This window comes from Heloderma suspectum, chromosome 1 (assembly GCF_057233095.1).
Source record: "Heloderma suspectum isolate Gila_16-S chromosome 1, 16-S_ref, whole genome shotgun sequence".
Classification (NCBI taxonomy): domain Eukaryota; kingdom Metazoa; phylum Chordata; class Lepidosauria; order Squamata; family Helodermatidae; genus Heloderma; species Heloderma suspectum.
The window spans coordinates 155,263,291-155,288,257 of NC_139458.1; the positions used below are offsets into that span (position 1 = coordinate 155,263,291).

General features: G+C 41.7%; 1 protein-coding gene across 1 annotated transcript in view; it reads left to right on the plus strand.

Moving 5' to 3' along the window:
- KALRN (kalirin RhoGEF kinase) overlaps positions 1–24,967 on the plus strand; it is an 816,446-nt gene that overhangs the window by 541,315 nt on the left and 250,164 nt on the right. Inside the window, exons 14-16 of the mRNA XM_084807552.1 lie at positions 2,062–2,236; positions 13,584–13,779; positions 21,905–22,071. Coding sequence (XP_084663678.1) covers positions 2,062–2,236; positions 13,584–13,779; positions 21,905–22,071 — 538 coding nt within the window. The remainder of the gene's footprint in view (positions 1–2,061; positions 2,237–13,583; positions 13,780–21,904; positions 22,072–24,967) is intronic.

Sequence of the window (24,967 nt, forward strand, 5' to 3'; positions counted from 1 at the left end):
AATTATATATCATATAGGACTGCTAAGTTCGTCAGCCGAGCCCTGGAGAGGCGAAAGATATTAACTGTTATAAAAGAACAAATCTGTAAATATGGTAACAACATGCCAGCAAATATAGTTTTAGGAGTTTAAAAATTGTTTTTAATTAGTTTTTATTAACTGTTTATTAACAATTTGCATCCTGGTTTTCCCTCTGGATGTTATGGAAAATTGTGCCTGTTTCTCCATGTGGATGGCCTGGTTGGCTAAAAAGCAATAAACTGTGTGCGTGTGTGTGTGTGTGTGTGTGAATAACTCTATTCACCACACTCCAACTACTCTGATTGTATGAACAAAGGAGCCTTAACAAACAAGTGGTTAAAATGAGCAATGGATTACACCAAATGGGTCTCAGACTATCTTGAATGATTTCATTCCTCCTGTATACTACTCTGAATGTTAAATGTTGAGTTTCCAGTACCAGCCCTAAAATTTATTTTTGTTCTTGTCACTGAAGCTGCATTGACCAATTCAAAGGCAAGTTCAGGTTATTAGTTCAGGTTGTGAAAAACATTTTTTGATTCTGAAGCTCCACATTAAAATCTATTAAACAATTTAGGATTAAAATCTACTAAACAGTTTAGGATTAAAATCTATTAAATAGTTTAGGATTAAAATCTATTAAACAATTTAAGATTAAAATCTATTAAACAATTTAAGGCAGGAGTTTCTTTGGTGCTGCATATGAGGCACCAAAGCAAAAAAGTTACTATATAAGAGTGAAAGTTGCTTCTCTTGTGGTTTTTGCTGGTTACTTGCTCTTTCTTGTCAGTAGCAATTCTTCTGCTATCCCTCTAAAACAAGCGCAGGATATTGATGTTGGTGTCTCAGCTAACAGGGAGCCTGCAGAGTGTTCCTCAAGGGCTTCTGTCAGCAGCAATGCAGCTGCCAATACAGAAAAAGTGAGGGGGAATCTCCTTCCTACTTAATTTAGTATTGTTTATTGTGTTATTTAAATAATACATTTTTTTCTGACTGGAAATGTTTTGTTGAAATATAATTTAATGCACTCTGGTTTGAGACATTTTGAAATTATTCAAGTGTTGTTTTTAAACTCCATTTTGTGACCGTATGATAAAGCTCCAGAGTTTAAAATTTTAGGAAATGCCAAGGAATCCTATAAAACAAAGAGATGTTGGTCCATGAGAAAAATTCCAAAATCCATGGGCAGGCAATATCTTTGCCTGACCAGGAACAACAAAAAATGTACAACATTGTGGGCAAGCTTTTGACATCTCCATAGCTCTTTGTCAGGGAAGACGTTTCAAAAAAGCAAATGGAGGGGATGGGGAAGGAAGAGGAGGAAAAAACGGCTGACAATGTTGAAGTTATGAAGTCAGCATGGTTAGAATTGTAAGCAGGAGTGGAAGAGAAGGTGGCACAGACCTTAAATGGGTTAGGTGTCATGTAGGTTTTTTCCTGCTCCCTCTCACCTGCTTTTTGTAACATTTTTCCTGATTAAGAGATCTGGTGACCCACAATTCTGTGAAATTTTTATTGATACTAATAAAGGTATTACCTGACCATGGATCAAGAAATCCCAGTCTCCCAATATTAACATATAGATAATTTTCTGACACACTTCCATCTGCAAGCAGTAGATTCTTTCCTGAATTCTATGAATAGTATGTTGCACAGCATATTCCTAGCAGTTTTGATGTTGAGGATTCCGAAGTAGACTGAGTATTGAGAGAGAACTGGGGTTGTTTGAAATAAAATCAAGAAGGATTGCTAGTCAGAGTTCTCAAGAGATTTATGCACCATTCACCCTTCCCCTTTCTTTCCAACTCCTTCTCAGTGCATAGAGGTCAAAATGTCACTAGATATAAAAGGATGAATACAATTCACTGTGTAGCATTCAGGAAATACAGGCATTCAGCAACTAAAAGGGGTAAATCCTAGATACAGCTTCCTACAACCTTTGGATTTTTCAGCTATTTATATAACTGAGAGCATTGAATTCTTTCTCCTTGCCTCTTTCAACACTGGATTTTTAACCATTCATTTTTTACTTTACCGCAGGGATTCAGCAGTCTCCAACAATAAAACACCACACAATAGCTCCATCAGCCACATAGAGTCTGTCCTCCAGCAGCTTGATGAAGCCCAGGTACAGATGGAAGAGCTCTTCCATGAGAGAAAAATTAAGCTAGATATCTTCCTTCAGCTCCGGATTTTTGAACAGTACACCATTGAGGTAAGAGTTGTGTTGTATATGCTGAACAGAAAGAGCCTCTTTGGGAATGGTGGAAGGAGACAGATGAATAAAACTTGTGTTTAACAATCAAAACATTGATGATAACTTTTTGGCTGATATGGTAATTTTTGCAGCCTTTCCACATGGTCATTAAATGTGTGCTCCAAGTGTATACTCCACAGCACAATTAGATATGGCTTCTAACGGTACATGGTTGATCAAAGGAGAGATGTTGGGTCTTTCTCTGTCAGAAATAATGTCGCAATTGATATCCAGTAGGTGCCTACGATACTTGCAGAACCACAATTCATACCTCTTTCAGAAAGGCTGTGAATTTACTATCTGGGAAAGGTCCTGAATTTTCCAGTGGATAGAATATTGTACTTCAGCTACTCTGAAAATATTAGCCAGGCAAAACGAGTGTGGAGTGTGAGCTGCAAATAGAAAACAAATGCACAGTTTAATTTGCAAATAAATTGTGTAGGAAAAGCCTTGTGCAATGGTCCATCATGCTTAAACTGTGAAATAAGGAGCAGTTCCCTTACATTTAGGAATGGTACAATCATGCAGTTTCTAAATAGGTGTACTAAATTATAATAAGAAAAAAAACAATACAGAACTAGGCTACCCAATATACCATAAATATACACTACTGTGTAAAGTGACTCCCACCTTTCCAAATGGTATTTTATAGTCAGGTAAGAAGCAGATATTTTCTATTTTCTGTTAATATAACCAAACACAGTTTTGTTAAAGTGGTCCAGGTGAAGATTTGGGCATGGAATTAGAACCCTTGGTCAAAACTGAAATGAACTGTTACTTGGGTCGTTTAGGAGATTGTGAATTTGCCTGGCAGGTTGCATACAGCTTTGTGCCCTGTGAGGTTAGTTGACCATGACTTGCAGCTGAGCATAGGTTCCACTTAAAGTGTTGTAGGGCAAACCATGCTTACATTATCCAGTATTTCCAGTATTTCATAGTTATGACTTCTGTGTTTGTTTGTTTGTTTGTTTGTAAGCAACAGTTTTATCCCATTTTCTATTTTCCAAAGTATGCAAAGCAGCTAACAGTTTCATATAATAACATATCAATCAACCAAATCAATTAAGATGTTTATAAAGTATAGTACAACAGATTAAAATGTCATTATAGCCACTGAAGTCATCTCAAAACCCAGCTGGGAGGAATGCTTTCACTGCCTGGCAAAAGGTGAGCAGAGGCAGGCCTCCTTCAGGATGGCATTCCATAACCTTGTTGCCAAAACAGAGAAGGCTGTACCCCTTGTTTCCTCCTGCCATACATCTGATGCTGAAGGGACACAGAGCAGAGCCTCCAATACTCATCTCAGCATTCAAGGAAACAACTACGGATAAAAACAAAACAGAAAGTTGACATACAGGAGAATACTGAAAATTATTAGACTTCAAGCAAGGAAAACAACCTTGGAGATAAAGAAGAGCAACCAAATTGAATGTGTATAAAAATGGGACAGATGTTTGCAGCTTGCTTGATAAGAGAACTTGTAGTTTCAGGTGATACAACCATATTTAACAAATATTATAGGTGGGGCAGACTAATATTGCAATAAAAAGAAAGAAAATTGGTTTAATCTGAACATGTTTATCCCAGGAATTACTGACCCAAAAGCATATGGGGCTTCACTGCACACAACTTCCAGCTGTGTAGGAGAAGGACTACCCCATTTGTTTCCCTGTTAGGGAAATTCTTCTCCAGGGTCTCAGCATGAATCTCAGAACAGCTGTTCTTCATATAATTAATTTAATCCAACATTGGAAATGTAAAACATTTAAGAACGCTTCCCCTTCATTTGTCACTGCCTTTAAAAGCTATTTCATTTTGATCTGAACAGATTTTGAGTAGGCACAGGGTGCCATGTTCCATGCTGCCTGTACAGTACTCAGCATTTTGCAATCCAGATATATGTCTGCACTCTGGCTTGTCTCTGTGTCAGGAGAGGCTTTTTAAAAAGACATTAACGGCAACAGAACTGTCAGCAGCACATCTCCTGTGAGGGTTTGAATCCTACTCCTACACCTCAAATAGCTTCTCTAAGATTTGTAAGTGTAAACTTCAGGGATACTTCTGAAATTTTCTTTCTCTGAATCTCCCCCTCCTTTCTGATTTAGTGGTTCTGATGGAAAGCAGCACTGCATTTGCTTTCCACATTTCTTCTGCCATGGATTTCCTTAATTTGTAAAGCCCGTGGTAGGTGAAGTGTTTGTGCCTACTGCTGCTTACTGGTTCCTCCATTCATCATGTTTTTTCGTTTCACTTTCAGCTGAACAATGGTGCCCAAGCAACTGCACAATTTTCAGTTTGTTCACAAAATTGCATGTTCATAATCACATCAGTGTTCCTTGGCAGCTTGCATTTTACCCCAACTTTCAATTGACGAACTTTCTAGTATGTGTGTAGTTGCCAATTCTAAGTCCACTTCAGCCTGTAGTGCTGTTTATTCTGGTTTGTCTGAACAGAGCCCTATTCATTGTTTATTCCTGTCTTACGGTACTCCCTTCTCATAGGTCTTCTAAATGTTTCTCTTCCCACAGCACTGTATTCTTCTATTTACTTTCTGTCCATACTGTTATTCCTCAATAAAAAAAATATAGTTGCTTACCATTTCTTTTGAAGAATTGAGGATGAGAAGTGCTGTCCTGGTTATTTTCTTCTTCTTTTTTTCTAATACTTTTTTATTCTACTTTTATCTTTATAAATGAACCAAAGAACACCAACATCATAATCATCTTCTACAGTTTCCAACATTACATTATTCCTAAAAGGTGATGAAATAGAGAAAAAAAGAAAGAAAGAAAGAAAGAAAGAAAGAAAGAAAGAAAGAAAGGAGGTAATATAAAAAGGAGAGAGAAGGGCAAGGGGGAAGGAAACAGGAAAAAAAGAAGAAAAAGCACAAAAACAGAGGAAAACAAAGCAAAATATAAACAGAAGTTTACATAACAAACTTAAATTTAAACTACATTACACATAAATTTCAAATATCACTCTACTTAAAAATTATATCAGTCTTACAGGTCAATAGAGCATAAGTAAACAAATTCAGTATTGTATCTTCAGGCTTATAACAAAGAACCAAGCTTACAATTCATTTCCATTGGCCATATCATGCCTTTTAGCTACTATATAATGATAAAGCTTAAGAACAACCAGTCAGAAGTATTTACTAATCCTAGTATCATAATATTAATAATATTGATAATAATAATTAAATAAAGAAAAAAGATTATAAAGGATAAAAAATAAAAAATAGAACAATCACTAATATATTTTATACTATATATTTTAGATAGTATCATTTCTAAATATATAAATGAGTGTGCACATTTCTGTACACCATCACACAGAAGATTTAAATACAGTCTATCATATCCATTTTAAGAGAAGAAGAAGAAAAAAAGGAAAAGGGTGAAAGAAAAAGAACGGATATACATATCTTACAGACTTATCTTAGTCTGGATCTTACAGACTAAACATAGCCAATTGACAGAACATATTTGTAAATTCCAGTTCATGGAGCTGGAGCAGAAGTCTTGCATGTTTTTCCGATTAGCCATGCCTCCGCCATTTCGTGATTTAGAAACTTCTTCATCTGACCTTCAGAGAAAATGCAAAATGTAGCAGGATATTTTAAATAATATTGTAAATTAATTTGTTTTGCCAGATTTCTCGTCTTGGTAAATAGCCTTCTTTTGTCAGCAACTTCTTCGGTGTAATCTGGAAATAACATAACTCTATCTCATTTTGATCCCCAAAAGAGATTTCCCCCCTGTCTTGCCAAGCATAGGATATGATTTTTTGTGGAGATTCTTGCAAATTGAACTATAATCGTATAGTCAGTCCCTATTGCATTTAGCACCTGGAATGTATGCTCAATGTCAAGTACATAATCAGATGACAAAGGTAGTATCTCATGCAGAAGTTTATCTACAAAAGTAAACAAATTTACATCAGTAGATAGATCTTTAATACCAATAAGACGCACATTTGCCCTGCGTGTGAAAGCCTCCAATTGGAAGATTCTTGCAGAAAAATTGTTATGAAAAACTTGCAAGATGGTCTCCTGCGCTACCCTCTTTCTTGCAGCTCGTTAACCTTTGCCTCCATTTTTTGCCAAGAGTTGTTAACTAAGTCCAGAGCTCCTTGCAGGGTGGTGATGGAATTTTGAATTGTATCCAGTCTCTTAGCCTGTTCAGCAAATTGCAAAGACAACGTTTTTATCAGAACAAGTAACTCCTCTGTATTTTCATCACTTCTTGAAATCTTTGCCAAGGGAGGTGTGGGGTGAGTCGACGGCACTCCTATTCCTTTTCTCCTCCTTGGTGTTGCCATCCTTTTTAAACAAATCTTGTAGGTCCTCAAATAGTGCTGGTATTCCTTAGTCCATAAACACTAAAAACTACATTTGAGCACATCAGCCCTGAATCCTCCTAATTAGATAGAAGTTTTCAAAACAACTTTGAGTGGTGATTAAACTCTGACAGACTTGCCTCGGAGCCCAGCTCTCTGCATTTTCGGAGAAAGGGCTATTCTTCCAAGACTTCATCCAGATGCTGCTGTTGCCTCCCGTTTTCATTCCAGGGGGAAATGAAAAGGTTTTTCAACTTTTAAAAACTGTTTGATATAGCATCCTGCGGAGACTCCGCAGAACGCCACCAGGGTGACATTAGCTCCGACCGGAAGTTATTTTGGTTATTTTCATAGATTAATTTATTTAATTTAATAATATATTCTCTTTACTAACTCAGAGTTTACTAACTCTGAAATAAATAAATAAATAAATATTGTGGTTTTAATGCTTTTATATTTTATATTGTTTTACTGTGTGCTTTTTGGTTTTAATTTTTGTGAACCACCCAGAGAGCTTCGGCTCTTGGGCGGTATAGACATGAAATAAATAAATGAATAAATAATGAGAGAACTAAAAATTAATAATCTAGAGAGTCAAAATTAATACAAATAACCAGCCAAGCATTAACCCCAATAGTAAGATGAATTAGAGTGCAGATTGTTCCCCCAACCATTCCGTGAAGTCTCAGTGCAATTTTAATAGGTCTTGTTATTTTATGAAATATATTTAGATTTCATTAAAAATATATGTGGCTGCCACGGCAATTCAGGGTTAAGAACAAAAGAACATAAGAAGAGCCATGCTGGATCAAACCAAGGGTCCATCTAGTCCAGCATTCTGTTCACACAGTGGCCAACCAGCTGTCAACCAGGAACCCACAAGCAGGTTCTCTAGAATCAACTTGCTTACTAGCTTTGGTTGGCCACTTTCAAATTAAAGTAATAATTCTGTCCTGCCACTCTGCTAGACTCTGGTCTTCTATCTGCCCATATCTCTCAACCTCAATCTTTATACTTCTCATTTTGGGGGTCCACTTTCTGTAGAGTTCTGCTACTGCCTTAAATCTGACTTTCCTTGCATCCCATTTTCTCCACACAAGCCTTGTATTTTCTTCCCACTCCTCTTCTCTCAGGAGGAACATCTAAAATGTGCTACAAGTCACTTGAACCCTGTAGGAGCACCACTTCTAGGCCCAGTTCATATGATTATGTTTACCTTTTGAGATAGTGTCATGATGTGAAATGGCTGTTGCTAATAAGTTATGGTGGAATGTGCTTTATTATCACTTGAACACAGTATCTGTCAATGTAATTAAATGTATCAACTGATAACTATCCAAGTCATAAGTAAAAAATAATAATAATTAAGGTATGTGTTTCACCAGTCAAAATGTCTACAATTGCCTAGAAAGCCATTCACAGTTACAGCTTGCCCTGTAAAGCAACCTCTGTGTCATTTATCTTCATGTTCTTCTTCAAAGGAGCTCAGAGTGGTATACCCATGTTAACCCATTTTATCCTCACAACAACCCTGTGAGGTGGTTTAGGCTAAGCAGTAGTGATTCACCCTAAGGCATCCAGTGAGTGTGAGGGCTGAACTGAGGGGCTGAACCTGGTTCTCCACTGTCTAAGTCTAGCAGTCTATTGATTACATCAGAGAGAATCTACATAGTAGTGTTTCAAGCAGCCACCCAGATTTATTTATTTATAGTGAAAAGATTGTTAACCCGCCTTTTAGGGCATACTGTCTTCACAAGGCGGCTTACAGTATTACAAAAACATTAACATATGAATTACAGTTAAATACACAAACACACACACACACACACCACCACCACCACCACCATCACCACCATCACAGCTAATGATTTTTAAGCACCAAATGCAGACTGGAATAAATGTATTTTCAGGTTGTTGTTGTTTTTAAAGCCAGCAGTGATGAGGCCATACCTCATACCTCCCTGGGGAGGAGTTCTAAAGGTGTGGGCCCACCACTGAGAATACCCTATCCCTAGTCCTCGCAAGGATCCCTTCATGGATCACTGCCTTGTTGTGGCGAAGGGGCTTGCGTAACTCAGTGAAGCCATAAGCTATGCCGTGCAGGGCCACCCAAGACGGACAGGTCATGGCAGAGAGTTCTGACAAAATGTGGTCCACTGGAGAAGGAAATGGCAACCCACTCCAGTATTCTTGCCAAGAAAACCCCATGGAACGTATCACAAGGCTAAAAGAGATGACGCCGGAAGATGAGCCCCTCAGTTCGGAAGGTGTCCAATATACTACTGGGGAAGAGCAGAGGGTATTTCCAAGTAGCTCCAGAAAGAGTGAAGCGGCTGGGCCAAAGCCAAAAGGACACTCAGCTGTGGATGTGTCTGGTGGTGAAAAGAAAATCTGATGCTGTAAAGAACAATATTGTTTAGGAACCTGGAATGTCAGATCAATGAATCAAGGTAAGCTGGAGGTGGTCAAACATGAGATGGCAAGATTGAACATCGACATCTTGGGAATCAGTGAACTAAAATGGACCGGCATGGGCAAATTTAATTCAGGTGACCATCATATCTACTAGTGTGGGCAAGAATCCCTTAGAAGAAATGGAGTAGCACTCATAGTCAACAAAAGGGTGGGAAAAGCAGTCCTGGGGTACAATCTCAAAAACGACAGAATGATCTCAGTACGAATCCAAGGCAAACCATTCAACATCACAGTAATTCAAGTCTATGCCCCAACCACTGATGCTGAAGAAGCTGAGGTTGATCGGTTCTATGAAGACCTACAACACCTTCTCGAACTAACACCAAAAAAAGATGTCCTCTTCATCATAGGGGATTGGAATGCTAAAGTAGGAAGTCAAGAAATCACCGGGATAACAGGCAGGCATGGCCTGGGTGTAGAAAATGAAGCAGGACAAAAGCTAATAGAGTTTTGCCAAGAGAACACGCTGATCATAGCAAACACTCTTTTCCAACAGCACAAGAGACGACTCTACACATGGACATCACCAGATGGTCAATATCGAAATCAGATTATGTCCTTTGCAGCCAAAGATGGAGAAGCTCTATACAGGCAGTAAAAACAAGACCTGGAGCTGACTGTGGCTCAGATCATGAGCTGCTTCTTGCAAAATTTCGGCTTAAATGGAAGAACGTAGGGAAAACCACTAAACCATTCAGGTATGACCTAAATCATATTCCAGATGAATATACAGTGGAGGTGAGGAATAGATTTCAGGGATTAGACCTGATAAACAGAGTGCCTGAGGAACTATGGACGGAGGTCCGTAACATTGTTCAGGAGGCAGCAACTCAATCCATCCCAAAGAAAAAGAAATGCAAGAAAGCCAAGTGGCTGTCTGATGAGGCTTTACAAGTAGCTGAGGAAAGAAGGGAAGCGAAAAGCAAGGGAGAAAGGGGAAGATATATCCAACTGAATGCAGAGTTCCAGAGAATAGCAAGGAGAGACAAGAAGGCCTTCTTAAATGAACAATGCAAAGAAATCGAGGAAAATGACAGAATGGGAAAGACTAGAGATCTCTTCAAGAAAATCGGAGATCTCAAGGGAACGTTTTGTGCAAAGACGGGCATGATAAAGGATAAAGAAGGCAGGGACCTAACAGATGCAGATGAGATTAAGAAGAGGTGGCAAGAATACACAGAAGAACTATACAGGAAAGATCTGAATGTCCCTGATAGCCATGATAGTGCGGTCACTGAACTTGAGCCGGACATCCTCGAGAGTGAAGTCAAGTGGGCCTTAGGAAGCATTACTAACAACAAAGTTAGCGGAGATGACAGTCTTCCAGCTGAGCTACTTAAAATCCTAAAAGATGATGCTGTTAAAGTGCTGCATTCAATATGCCAACAAATTTGGAACACTCAACAATGGCCGCAAGACTGGAAAAGGTCAGTTTACATTCCAATTCCAAAGAAGGGCAATGCCAAAGAGTGTTCAAACTACCGCACAATTGCGCTCATTTCACATGCCAGCAAGGTGATGCTCAAAATCCTACAAGCTAGGCTTCAGCAGTATGCGAACCGAGAACTACCGGAAGTACAAGCAGGGTTTCAAAGAGGCAGAGGAACTAGAGATCAAATCGCCAACATTTGCTGCATCATGGAGAAAGCAAGAGAATTCCAGAAAAACGTCTATTTCTGCTTCATTGACTACGCTAAAGCCTTTGATTGTGTGGATCACAACAAACTGTGGCAAATTCTTAAAGTGATGGGAGTACCAGACCACCTTACCTGTCTCCTGAGAAACCTGTACGAGGGTCAAGAAGCAACAGTAAGAACCAGACAGGGAACAACCGAGTGGTTCAAAATTGGGAAAGGAGTATGACAAGGCTGCATATTGTCACCCTGCTTATTTAACTTATATGCAGAGTACATCATGAGGAACGCCAGGTTGGATGAATCAGAGGTCGGAATTAAGATTGCCGGGAGAATTATCAACAACCTCAGATATGCAGATGATACCACCCTAATGGCAGGAAGCGAAGAGGATCTAAAGAGCCTCTTGTTGAGGGTGAAAGAGGAGAGTGCAAAAGCTGGTTTGAAACTCAACATTAAAAAAACGAAGATCATGGCATCTGGCCCCATCACTTCCTGGCATATAGAAGGGGAAGAAATGGAAGCAGTGACAGATTTTACTTTCTTGGGCTCCAAGATCACTGCAGACGGTGACTGTAGCCATGAAATTAAAAGACGCTTGCTCCTTGGGATGAAAGCTATGGCAAACGTAGACAGCAAAGTAAGAAGCAGAGACATCACCTTGCCGACAAAGGTCCGTCTAATCAAAGCTATGGTTTTCCCAGTAGTAATGTATGGCTGTGAGAGCTGGACTATAAGGAAGGCTGAGCGCTGAAGAATTGATGCTTTCGAACTGTGGTGCTGGAGAAGACTCTTACGAGTCCCCTGGACTGCAAGGAGGTCAAATCAGTCAATCCTAAAGGAAATCAACCCTGAATGCTCATTGGAAGGACAGATACTGAAGGTGAAGCTGAAATATTTTGGCCACCTAATGTGAAGAGAAAACTCTCTGGAAAAGACCTTGATGCTGGGAAAGACTGAAGGCAAAAGGAGAAGGGGATGGCAGAGGATGAGATGGCTATATGGCATCACCGATGCAATGAATATGAACTTGAGCACGCTCCGGGAGAGAGCGCAGGACAGGAAGGCCTGGCGTGCTATGGTCCATGGGGTCACGAAGAGTCGGACACGACTGAACGACTGAACAACAACAAAGTCCTCGCCAGACTAATAGTTCTTGCTGGTGGGCCAGAGAGTAGCGCCTCTGACACTGATCTTAATGCTTGGGCAGGCTCATACAGATGTAGGCAGTCCTTCAGATAATGTGGCCCCGAACCATTTAGGGCTTTAAAGGCCAAAACCAGCACCTTGAATTGAGCCCGGAAACTAACAGGCAGCAAATGTAAACAATACAAAATGGGAATAATATGATCATAGCATCTAGCTCCCACAAGTGCTCTAGCTGCTGCATTCTGTACCAGTTGCAGTTTCCAAATCATCTTCAAGGGCAGCCCTACATAGAGAACATTACAGTAATCTAACCTGGATGTAACCAAGCCATGTGTCACTGTGTCTAGGTCTCATTTGTGGAACTTCTTCCCCTTATCTATTCACCTGTGAACTTAAAACATTGGCAGATTTCAAACAATTTTCATTGCATTATTTCCTCAAAGCTTAAGTGGTTTTGGCAAAACATAAACAGAACAGTCCTAAGGAAGCTCTATGCATTCCCATAGGCAAGCTAATTTGAACAAATTGAAATTAAATCCAGAAAACACAGAGGTGCTGTTATGCAGTAGAACATCTGGCCCCAGGACTGGGATTCAACCTGTTCTGGATGAGGTTGTGCTCCCCTTGAAAAATCAGGTTTGTGGTTTGGGAGCGGTCCTGGATCCTACACTGTTCTTGGATATTCAGGTGACAACGGTGGCAAGGAGTGTAGTTTGCACAACTACATCTAGCACACCAGCTTTGACCATTCCTGAGTCAGTTTGATCTGACAACAGTTATCCATGCCTTAGGTACATCACGGTTAGACTATTCCAGTGTGCCCTACATGAGGCTACTCTTGAATAGTGTCTAGGTGCTTTAATTTGTGCAAAATGCAGCATCTAGGCTGCTAACTGGTGCATGGTATCATGATCACATCATCCCAGTACTGAAAGATCTGTACTGATTACCAATTGTTTTCTGGACTCAATTCAAGGTTTGGTTTTAAATTTTAAAGCTCTCAGCCGCTTAGGGCCTGGCTATCTGAGGGATCATCTGTCTTGGAATGAACCTATTCAGTTATTAAGATCGGTTGGAGAGCCCTTTTGAAGATACCCTCACTTGCAGAGCCCGCTTGTCAGGCACACGAAAAAGGGCTTTCTCCTGTGTTGCTCCCAAACTCTGGAACTCACTCTGGAGTTGCGACTGGTCCACTCTATCTCGACATTCAGGAAGGAGGTCAAGACACATCTTTTAAACTTGGCTTTTAAATTGTTACGGTTTAAAAGGTTGTTTTTAATGTATTACTATGTTCTAATTTGATTGTGGCTTTTATTTTTTGAACTTTTTGTAAACTGTCTTAGTTGTTTTCAGAGAGGCCATATAGAAATACAGTAAATAAATAATAACTACTGATTTTGTGATGTGTGAAAATGCCTAATTTGGGGGATTCCTTTAATTACCTACAACTTCCAGTCCAAGGTGATCTTACCTCTAAGATTCTACCATATAGACATTATATCTCTTTACTTTCTGAACAACACCTATAATGTCTTGCTTCTAAACTCCATTGTAGCTTATACAATGCCTGGTTAAATTTGCTGGGCTCTGACTTAAAGGCTGTAATTACAGAAGAGGATAAAGCCATTTTAGATACCCTTTCTCAGTAACCTGAGTTTTGATAGCCTTGAATGCTTATCCTGTATTGCTTCTTTTTTACTTTGAAGGTGACAGCTGAGTTAGATGCCTGGAATGAGGACTTGCTAAGGCAAATGAATGATTTCAATACCGAGGACTTGACCCTAGCAGAGCAGCGTTTGCAGCGACACACAGAGCGGAAGCTGGCTATGAATAACATGACTTTTGAGGTCATTCAGCAAGGGCAAGATTTGCACCAATACATCATGGAAGTCCAAGCTTCAGGTAGGCAGACCAGTGTTTGTTGGTAGATCTGACATTACAAAAATGTAATATGAGCAGAGACCTCTGACAGGAATCAATACAAAAGGAAATTAAATCAAGAATCATTTTACTTTTTTACATTAGTGAGCCTTGGTAAGTCAAGACAGAAACCTATTTAAGTCTTCCAGAGGTTCACAAAAGCAAAGGCTATCAATGGCTACTAGTCCTGATGGCTATATACTAGTTCCAGCATCAATGGTTGTATGCCTATGTACATTAGTTACTGGGGAACATGGGCGGGATGGTTCTGTTGCACTCATGTCCGACTTGTGGGTTTCCCCACAGGCAGCTGGTTGGCCACTGTGTGAACAGAATGCTAGACTAGATGGGTCCTTGGTCTGATCCAGTGGCTCTTATGTTCTCAAATCATACCTAAAGGCAATGAAAGCACAGCAAAGACAGGAGGTACAGCATTGTCATCCCAGATTGGGTAATTAAATGAAATAAGATGGAAAAGGAAGCCATGGGCAGATCATACAATGATTTATTGTCATTCCTACTCCTGTCTCCCCACCTCCCCTCTTAAGGTTCGGGTTTTCACATCTATAAGAGAGTATCTCTTGTGGAAAAGCGGCATACAAATAAATTGATATTGATGATGATGATCTCAAGATAGTAAAAGCACCAGGGAAAAATATTCCCTTGCCCTCTAATGCTATCGATCAAAATGAGCATACAGAGGAGGCATACACAAGCCTAAAACACATGCCCTACCAGAGTATACATAAACACTGAGGTGGAGGGGAAGGGTCAGAAAGTAGTTTCTGTTTTTCCATTAAGGATTTGTCTGCCCTGCTTTTCATGTGATTTATGCCTAAGAGCACCACAGAGAGCATATGCAATGCTACTTTGAAATCACGATGAAGGCAAGGAAAAGCTCCTGCATATCTAGGGGCTCTTATTTCACTCAGAGCTTATCTTACTGCTTCAAGTGCAAGTAAATTCAAGACTGAGGAAAGGTGAAGCATTGCCATCTTGGGATATGAGGTCTTGTAAGCAGCTGCACTGAAAACCACATAGAAATGAAGATGGCTACTTTGTTCTCCTTCTTGGTCCAAACAAAACAGCTTCTTCATTACCAAATAAGGTAGAATGGCTCTTGAACTTCACGTTCAAAGCTTGGTAATATATCTTTCCCTTTGGGAGCAAGGTTCTTTCTAAATGCCAGACATTGCACACATTATAATTAGCCTACATATGGTGTTGTGTCCTCGGGACTTTTCCAGCATTTAGTATGCTTGACTTCACTACATGGCTTTGATCTGACTGCATTCACAGTTTTCAATCAAATCCATGGCTGGTGTATTTCTGATTGCAATAACTCGTCAGTGGCAATCACTAAAGGGCCTAGGATATCAAAGGGCAGCCAGCTCCCCTGTGATGAATGATTTGCCCTTTCTGTCTTGTCATATGTCACACAGTTTTAAGCCACATTGCTGGCATACACAACGATAAAACTGGGACTACTCACATGCTGATATTTATTGACATGAAGTATTTTTAACCATTTCTTCGAATTCATTGGCTTTGGGAAAATAGTCATTAATATTTTTGCTGGGTGAATTAGTTTTCTTACATAATATGAAAACTTAACCAGTTTTAAGTGAGGACCTTTCTAGGTCTGATATACTGGAATTTTGTTCTTAATTGCCCCATGATTATATTTTTACCACTTCACCAAATCATCTACTAGTTTACATCTTCACGTCCCTACATGCACCTTGTATGATCCCCTTTGCCAGCTGCAAATGTTTCCCAATCCAAGAGAGCCCAGAAGAGTCCCCTTCAATATCATTTGCCACAGTCACTTTCTCCCCTTCTTTTTTCTCAGTGGCCAATACCTGTAAGCTTTCTTGTAGCTTTTGTCCTCTCAGTTTCAGTCCCTTGGTTGAGGGCTCTTCATTCCCTTTCTCTTTATATCTCATTCCTTGCAGCCATGGCTGGTAGAAAAATGGTTTAGGGTAGTAAAAATATGATGAAAGCCCTTGTCAGAAAGGGAGGATGTTGATACATAGAAATGCTGCATATATACCGAGGATTGTAATCCAGCCCCCAGACACCTTTGATAGTGACACCTGAAGTGGAGGAATTTATTTATTTATTTCATTTCTATACCACCCAATAGCCGAAGCTCTCTGGGTGGTTCACAAAAATTAAAACCAAACAACACACAATAAAACAATTTAAAATATACAGAACATTAAAACCACAATATAACAATACAACCACAATAAAACCTAGCAGCAGTGCAGGAGTTTAAAATACAGATTTAAAACAGCAAAGATAAAAATTTAGAAAGCTAAAATGCTAAAATGCCTGGGAAAATAAAAAGGTCTTCACCTGGCGCCGAAAGGAATACAATGTAGGCGCCAGGCGAACCTCACTAGGGAGCTCATTCCAGAGCTGGGGTGCCACAACAGAAAAAGCCCTCCTCCTAGTAGCCACCCGCCTCACTTCCTTTGGCAGGGGCTCATGGAGAAGGGCCGCTGATAACGATCTTAAGGTCCGGGCAGGCACATATGGGAGGAGGCAATCCTTCAGGTAACCTGGCCCCAAGCCATTAAGGGCTTTGAATGTTAACACCAGCACTTTGAATCGGGCCCGGAAATGGACTGGCAGCCAGTGCAGCTGGAAAAGTACTGGCATAATATGAGCTCGCAGGCCAGTCCCTGTTAACAATCTTGCTGCCCTATTTTGGACCAGCTGAAGTTTCCGGACCGTTTTCAAAGGCAGCCCCACGTACAACGCATTGCAGTAATCCAGACGAGAAGTTATCAGAGCATGGATAACTGTAGCTAGGCTATCTCTGTCCAGATAAGGGCGTAGTTGGTATACCAGCCTAAGCTGATAAAAAGTGCTCCGTGCCACTGAGTTCACCTGTGCCTCAAGTGACAGTTCTGGATCCAAGAGCACCCCCAAACTACAAACCTGATCCTTTAGGGGAAGTGCAACCCCCTCCAGAACAGGTTGAATATGCCATTACTGTGCCCAGGCACTGATTCAGAACAGCCACTGCCTCACCTGGTTTTGATGAGAAAGAGAGGTAGAGCTGGGTGTCATCCGCATATTGATGGCACCTCAGCCCGCACCTCCGGATAACCTCCCCCAGCGGTTTCATGTAGATGTTAAACAGCATGGGGGATAAAATAGAGCCCTGTGGAACCCCATGGCACAATTGCCATGGCACAGAGCAATAATCCCCCAGCACCACCTTCTGGAATCGGCCATCCAAGTAGGAGCGGAACCACTGTAGTGCAGTGCCTCCAACTCCTAACCCAGACAACCTATCCAGAAGGATACCATGGTCGATGGTATCGAAAGCCGCTGAGAGGTCCAGGAGAATCAACAGGGTCGCACTCCCCCTGTCCCTCTCCCGGCAGAGGTCATCCCACAGGGCGACCAAGGCAGTTTCCGTTCCAAAACCAGGCCTGAAGCCCGATTGAAATGGATCTAGATAATCCGTTTCATTCAACAGTGCCTGGAGCTGTCCTACAACTACCCGCTCAAGCACCTTGCCCAGGAAGGGGATGTTGGCCACTGGCCTATAATTGTTAACATCCTCTGGGTCCAGGTTAGGCTTTTTCAGGAGTGGTCTAATTACTGCCTCTTTTAAAGCAGCAGGCACCACTCCCTCTCTCAAGGAGGAATTTACAACCTCCTGGACCCAGCTGGACAACCCCTCCTTGTTTGATTTAATAAGCCATGAAGGGCAAGGGTCAAGCACACAAGTGGTCGATCGGACTTTGCCAAGCACCTTGTCCGCATCCTCAGGCCTCAGTAACTGAAACTCATCCAATAAAACTGGACCAGACGGTGCTCTGAACGCCTCTACCAATGGAACTGCATTAATGGTGGTGTCCAATTCATGACGAATCTGAGCGACTTTATCCTCAATGTGCCGTGCAAACTTCTCACAGCGTGCTACCAAGGGTTCCACCATCTCTCTCCCTGGCCCAGAATGTAACAGGCCGCGAACCACTCGGAAAAGCTCCGCTGGATGACACTGAGAAGATGCAATGCTGGTGGAAAAGAACTGTCTTTTTGCCACCCTCACCGCCACAGAGTAGGCTCGATAGTGGGCTCTTACCTGTGTTCGGTCAGACTCAGCACGAGTTTTCCTCCACCTGCGTTCTAGCCGTCTCCCCTCTTGCTTCATTGCCCTCAGCTCAGGTGCATACCAAGGAGCTGGCTGGGCTCTGCTCAGAGGGAGAGGGCGCTTGGGCGCGATCGTGTCAACCGCCCGAGTCATCTCTGCATTCCACAGAGCGACCTGGGCTTCGACAGGAGCACCAGCCATACCAGCAGGAAAATCCCCCAGAGCCCTCTGGAATCCATCAGAATCCATTAATCTCCGGGGGCGGACCATTTTAATAGGTCCCCCACCCTTGCAGAGAGGAAAGGCCGCCAGGAGTCTGAACCTCAGCAGGAAGTGATCTGACCATGACAAAGGGACAGATGTTAATTCCTCCACTTTCAGATCACCATCCTCCTGCCCAGTCGGGAAAACCAGATCAAGCGTGTGTCCTTTTATATGCGTTGGGCCGATGACATGTTGGGACAGCCCCATGGTTGTCATGGCGGCCATGAAGTCCTGAGCCGCTCCGGATACAGCGGCCTCGGCATGGAAGTTGTGATCCCCAAGGACCATCATCCTGGGGGTCCTCAACACCAAGTCCGAGACCACCTCCGTCAGCTCAGGCAGGGAGTCTGATGGGCAGCGGGGTGGGCGGTACACCAACAGGATCCCTAATCTGTCCCGGGTACCCAACACAAGGTACATACACTCAAGATCTGCACTCGAATGAGCAGGAAGCCTGGAGAGGGAGATTGATTTCCTATAGACCACGGCAACCCCCCCTCCCCGACCCTCGAGTCAGTGTTGGTGCTTCACTGAGTACCCAGGAGGGCACAGCTGGGAGAGAGTGACCCCTCCCAGTTCCCCCACCCAGGTCTCAGTAATACATGCCAGGTCAGCCCCCTCATCCACAATCACATCATGGATGAGGGAGATTTTATTTTGGGCCGACCTGGCATTCAGCAGCAGCACCACCAGACCCAAGGGCAGACTGGTAAGGCTGCCAGGAACCATCAGGTTGGGGGAAGAACCAGAAGAGGGGACAGCTGTAAGGTGTCTAGCCCCTCTTCTCCTCAGCTGGCCTGTTAATCCCCCAACGCCATACCTCCCCCTGCCCGTGACCACAGTTATGGTGGCACCTCCCCCACCCCCTGAGTTGCCCAATAGTCCTCCCAGGCACATATTAAAATGTTAGGATATAAAATGCACAACAGTTTAAAAGAATAGAAAAGATAAAAGAGATAAAAGAGAACAGCAGCTAAGAAGGAGCAGATAAAGTCCACGTTTGCCCCTTTCCCCTTGTCTTTAAAGCTGCTGCCCTCTGCTGCTGCTATTTGCTGCTGGTATTGTGGCTGCTGGTGTCTCTGGAGAGGCAGGTGGGTGGGTCTTCAGGTCCTATGCGACTCCAAGTGCGACGCTAAGTGCGCACTTAGCATCGCACTTGGCGCGTTGCCGAGGCGCTGTCTCTGGCAGCCCCACCTTAAGTACCTGTGGGCGGGGGCAGAAGCAGGCTCAGGCTCAGGATCCACCTGGTGCAGCTGCTGGCTGGTCCTCCTTCCCCAGGCTCCTTCCCGAGCAGCCTCTGGCAGCCCCGCCTGAAGTACCTGTGGGCGGGGGCAGAAGCAGGCTCAGGCTCAGGATCCACCTGGTGCAGCTGCTGGCTGGTCCTCCTTCCCCAGGCTCCTTCCCTGGATCTGCTCCAGAAGTCCCATGGCAATCCATCCTGCCTGTATCTGTGTCCAAGGAGGCCACAGTTCTCTCAAAGGAGATGTTGCCAGACTCTGATCCCTGGACTGGTGGTTCAGGCCTCTCAGCTGAGGAGAAACCCACCGACCACATAGACCTCTTCCCTAGAACCCTTGCTTTAGGAGACAAACAGCATCACTTGAAATTATTCTACAGGACTACAGTACATATGTCCCATTCACAGCACTGCCCTTTAAAAATTCCTCACAATTTCAACTTAGGGTAGGGACTCTGGCAGTTATCTGGCTTGCTGAGGAATAGGAAGGCTTGGTTCAGTCTGGTTTCCATTGGAGCAATACCTGTGCCATCCACAGAGTTATCCCAGGTGCTGCAGGCCTTTTCTCCAACCATAGCACCTGCTACCTTGCCTGTGAGCTTCATAGCGATCTAGTTCTCCTCCCATCTTGTTGCTTCTTATGTGGCTGCGTATGTCCCTATACGTCCTGCCTATTGTTTCTCACCTCCATCACCCTGGTCAACAGTCTCTGCTTAATACCCATGGGACCTCACCCCATCTGTAACAAGATTAAAGTTTCATGAGTGCTAAAACAGTTCAGAATAAATTATTTAATGATATGATCTCAACTTACTAAGGCTGCCTGACAGTTTGTATTTCCTTTCCAATGGGTGTGATAGCAAACAGTTCCTACATAGTGAATAAGTAGAAAGATTGTGCGTTTGACTTGCTTCTCTAGTGAAATACCTAAAGGGAATATTCCGTTCCTCCCTAACGAAGTAGAATGTCCCTGGGCTAGATCTGTTGTTTTGGATTATGAATTATCTACCTTGGGATGCATTAATAAATCTGATGAGATTGTTGATTTGGGATAGCAGCCCTCAAGTTTTTTAATATAGCATTCCTGAGGCTACTGATGGTTGTAAATAAACTCAGACAATGAAGGGTGAATCAAGGTTGGTGAGTGTATGTGTTCGTGTTTCCTTTTTGCTTTTTCATTCTTTCTAGTTTAATAGGATTGTTCCAGTGCCTGGAAACTGAAGTTCCAGGACATATCAACTGACGCTTTACATAATTTTTTGTATGAATGAATGACTAAGTAGACAGGCACATAGAAATAATAACCTTGAATTTTTGAAATAATGCAACAATTCCAGGCTAATGATAAAAATCAGCTTGTTTCAGATAAAGTGCTTCTGCTGAAGCTTATAACAAAACTGATTCCACGGGAGCAGGTGGCCAGTGAGCAATTTAACTGAACAGCCGAATCTGAAAATATCTCCCAACAGTCCAAGATTCAGTGATGAAATTGTTCTCTAGTTATATAAATAATGTGATACACTGGCACTCACTTCAGTAGAGCTGCACAGGAATCACAAATAATGCTTTGTCTTGGTTTCCTCTACTGTTCTACCATAGCAAGAGGCTGTAGCAGTACACAGAGTAGCTGACCCAGTGCTGAAACTGTAGTCTTCTTTTTTAACAGCCATTTACTTGGAGTCCTCTGTCATAAGATAGGTACAGATAACTTTTAGAAACATATGATGAGCTGGATGTAGCTCCTCTAGGCTGCAAACCAAAGCACTGATTCTTAGCACTGAACAAACCACATGTACCACTGTACAAACACATGAATGCTCACACTGAACCCACCAGTCTGAGTCCAGCACATTCAAAAACAGGATATTAAAATAGTTGTAAAACCTTTGGTTAAAGGCCTTTCCTTATTTTTCTTTGTCTTGTCTCCTGTTCTTTTCTACTAGGTAGTGTCAAAGAGTGGTATAACCCTGATCCACCAGAATCAATGGATATTTGCTATGAACTTCAGTAACATGTGCTCTGTGTCCTTTATTTCATAAAATCAGTGAAGTATAGGAGACATGGAGGGCTTTCTTCTCATTTTGATTTAAAAAGTAATCAGCATTCTTCACTAAAACATGTTAGCCCCAAAAGGCTGGGGTACATTATTCATCGCAAAATGGTAGCTTCAAATGGCCATGGGCAAGAAAGGCTGCAGCTGGAAGAATAACATTTTTACAGCTACGCAATACATACCCTGTACAGACACCAGCTGCAGCAAAACCCTATGATACGTTAGATTATGGCAGCTAGCAGATTGACTTCTCAGTGCTTCACAAAGTACCTTTAAATGTGAATGGGTTTATCTAAAATAAATTAGCAACAGAAAACATTCATGTGCTTGTTACAGGTCACAGCACTTTTCCAGGTTGCTTTTATTTTAGCATCAGCATCAGCAGCAACAGCAGGACTGTCTACTTTTCCATCTGAGGACATTTATTTCATTACAGGCATTGAACTGATCTGTGAAAAGGACATCGATCTAGCAACACAAGTGCAAGAGCTGCTGGAATTTCTTCATGAGAAGCAGCATGAGCTGGAGCTCAATGCTGATCAGACGCACAAGCGGCTGGAGCAGTGCCTTCAGCTCCGACACCTGCAGGCAGAGGTCAAGCAGGTCAGGCTTTTCACCATTGCCATTGGACTGTTTTTTATGTTGGCTTAAAATGTTTCTAGAAGTTATGCTTTGCTACTACACAGAGAGGCTGGTAAAATCCCTGTCTGCACCATTCAAAATCTGTTAGACTCTAAGCTTGAATCCACTTCTGTAATTGCATTTGATATGATCACAGGTCCCAGAATGCATGCAAGAACAGAAGATTTCCCGTTATGTAAAAGGTCCCTTTAAAATTCATATTCACATTCCAGGCAGGATTGACCTCATAGCTTCTGAGAACAAATGTGTTTACACTTTGCACGCTCTGGAAAACAATGAGTTAGAGAGGGTAACTGAAAGTATTCTGCAAATCACTACAGAATATTTGTCTCACAGATGTATGTATTCTCAAAGTGACAGGTGCTTGCAGCTTGCTCTAGTTTAATTACACCACATTTAAATGCACATTAAGTGTATTTAACATTTTACAAATGGATTCTTTTGAGATTTTTTATTAAATCAGAATTTAGGAGTAAAATTAGTTACTGGGGGAAATGATAATTGCATAATCCTCATTGCAAAATATGGTATGAGCATTTATTTTTCTTTCAAAACACATCTCTCTGAATTTTAGCTTTGTAACAATCCACCAATAGAAGTACTACTGCATCGTGGGATATGGTGTTATGATGCAATAGTATTGCTGGCACTAGTTGGCATGTAGAAATTATGGATGGATGGATTTCTGGTATAAAAAGATACAAAATGTTTTATACAAATTCATGGAAGACAGATCTGTCTATCAGTATCTTTTGGCCCTAGTAGCTGACAATGGGACCTCCATGTTCATAAAACGTACACTGTAATTATTGGGGGGGAGTGTCTATATTGGGGGGGGCAATGAATGGGGGATGTCGATATCCAGGTGCTTGTGAGCTTCCCAGAGGCATCTGACAGGCCGCTGATGGAAATTAGATGCTCTGAACCAACAAAATAATTCTTGTGTTCTTTCAAAACAAGTCGGAGCTGGGATCCTAGGAACCAGCAAAAAGGAATCAACATGAAACAATCCAGTTAACCTGCCCATGCTCTTTTAACAGTCATATTTAACAACTTTAGTGTTCAGATGTGAAAAACAAAACAAAAAACAAGCTAAATATTTTTAATACCTGTAATAATAGTCTTTATTTCTTTACATGTTATTTAATATGGAAGGATAGACTGCTCATCCTTTCTTATATTTGAAGATGTCTTTATTTTAAAGGCATGTTCCTTATTCTATAAAATAAATTCTATCAGAAAAGCAAGAGCTAGGTCTTGCATAGATATTGCATGCATTGTCTTGTTTATGATGTAAACATGGAATTTGGTATCTAATACAGAAGCTGATATCCTGGGAAATGGAGAATTAGATTTTTAAAAGTAGGCTTCTAGACCTCTTTTTGTGTGGAACAGATTAAATTATGTAGACAGTATCACATATGAAAGCTCAGACACCAGAAGGGATGCCTGGAATGGGATCAAGGCGTGGGTCTTTAGTAGGCAGCAGCTTCTGCACAAGCTCTCCATCCGTTATGTTCTGCACAGAGTGAGATCTTCTCCTTATCTATAACAGTTTGTGACTGGTGACTGGGCAAGCTGAAGTCCTGCCTGCTTGGACAATGAAATCTGAAGCTCCCCAAATCTTACCGCTTATATAAACCAACCTTGAATTCATCACTTAACCTATGGAGGTGGCAAATGAGACCTTCCTTTCCAGCTTCTCCCATTTTCTTCCCAGAGAGACAATAAGGAGCTACCTGTCCAGTGTAATGTAGGATACACTAGTGGGGCAGGATGAGTTAAATATTTGGGGATGCTCAGCCTTGCTAAACCTTTTATAACTGTAGTGCATGGACATGCCTGAGTTGTAGTGCAAAGTTCTGAGAAATTCATACAGAATATTTGAAACAACGTCATTGTTTTCATCGCAAACACCAAGTTTGGTCAAAGATGCATTGCTCCGTTCTGCCTAGTAGAATATGTTCTCCTTCTGTTGTGAGCAAACTGGAACAAAAATTCAAGTACTATTCAGGGGAGAGGGGAGTGTCAAATGAACACAGTTGCTGTGAAGCTGCAAATGTTCAGGCAAATGTTGGTTAACGCTTATTTAGTGTTCGGTGATACACATATTTGGAACATTTTGTTACTGGTAAAAGTCTTTGAGAACTAGGCAGTTAGTATAGCTGGATGAGAAGCAGGAAGAAATCATGTTGATGTGTATGGGTGTTTTGTTTTGTTTTGAAGTTTCTTTATTTGCATGCCTAGGAAACACTGCCATAAAAAGGTCTAAGGTTTGATTCTGGAGGTATTATTGCCCCTGTGGCAAAACTGACTTTTAGTGTGCCTTGAATGCCTCATATTGAGGCAGAAAGATGGAATAGAAATGCTTTTAATAAATAATAACATAAATGACGGTATATATGACTTACACTGCCTGCTTGTGTGGGCCAACTGACATGGCAAATTTGAAGTATCAAGAATGTTGGTTGCGCGGATCCATGCAATGTTCAGCATGTGATAGCGAGGTGGCTATGTGGTTGCTTTGCCATCTTGCCCAACTTGCATTCAACTTTAATTCACTGCTGCACCACTGCTCAGCTACACCAACTTTTTCAATACGACAGTATGATCATGTGCCCTCAAACAGCATATGTTCTGGAATGTAGTGCAAGAACTCTGAAATCTCAGCTTTTACATTTAAAAATTAATTTTAAGCCATCACATAATGAAAAAGCTGGAAACTATGTGAACATTATTTACTAACATGTAAAAGAAGTTCAAATGGACTGTAGCGGGAGTTCCAGTAATCAGCCTGGGGTGGAGTGGTTCTCTGCAATCCACACTATTCGTGGTTCTTCCCCATGGCCCTATCGCA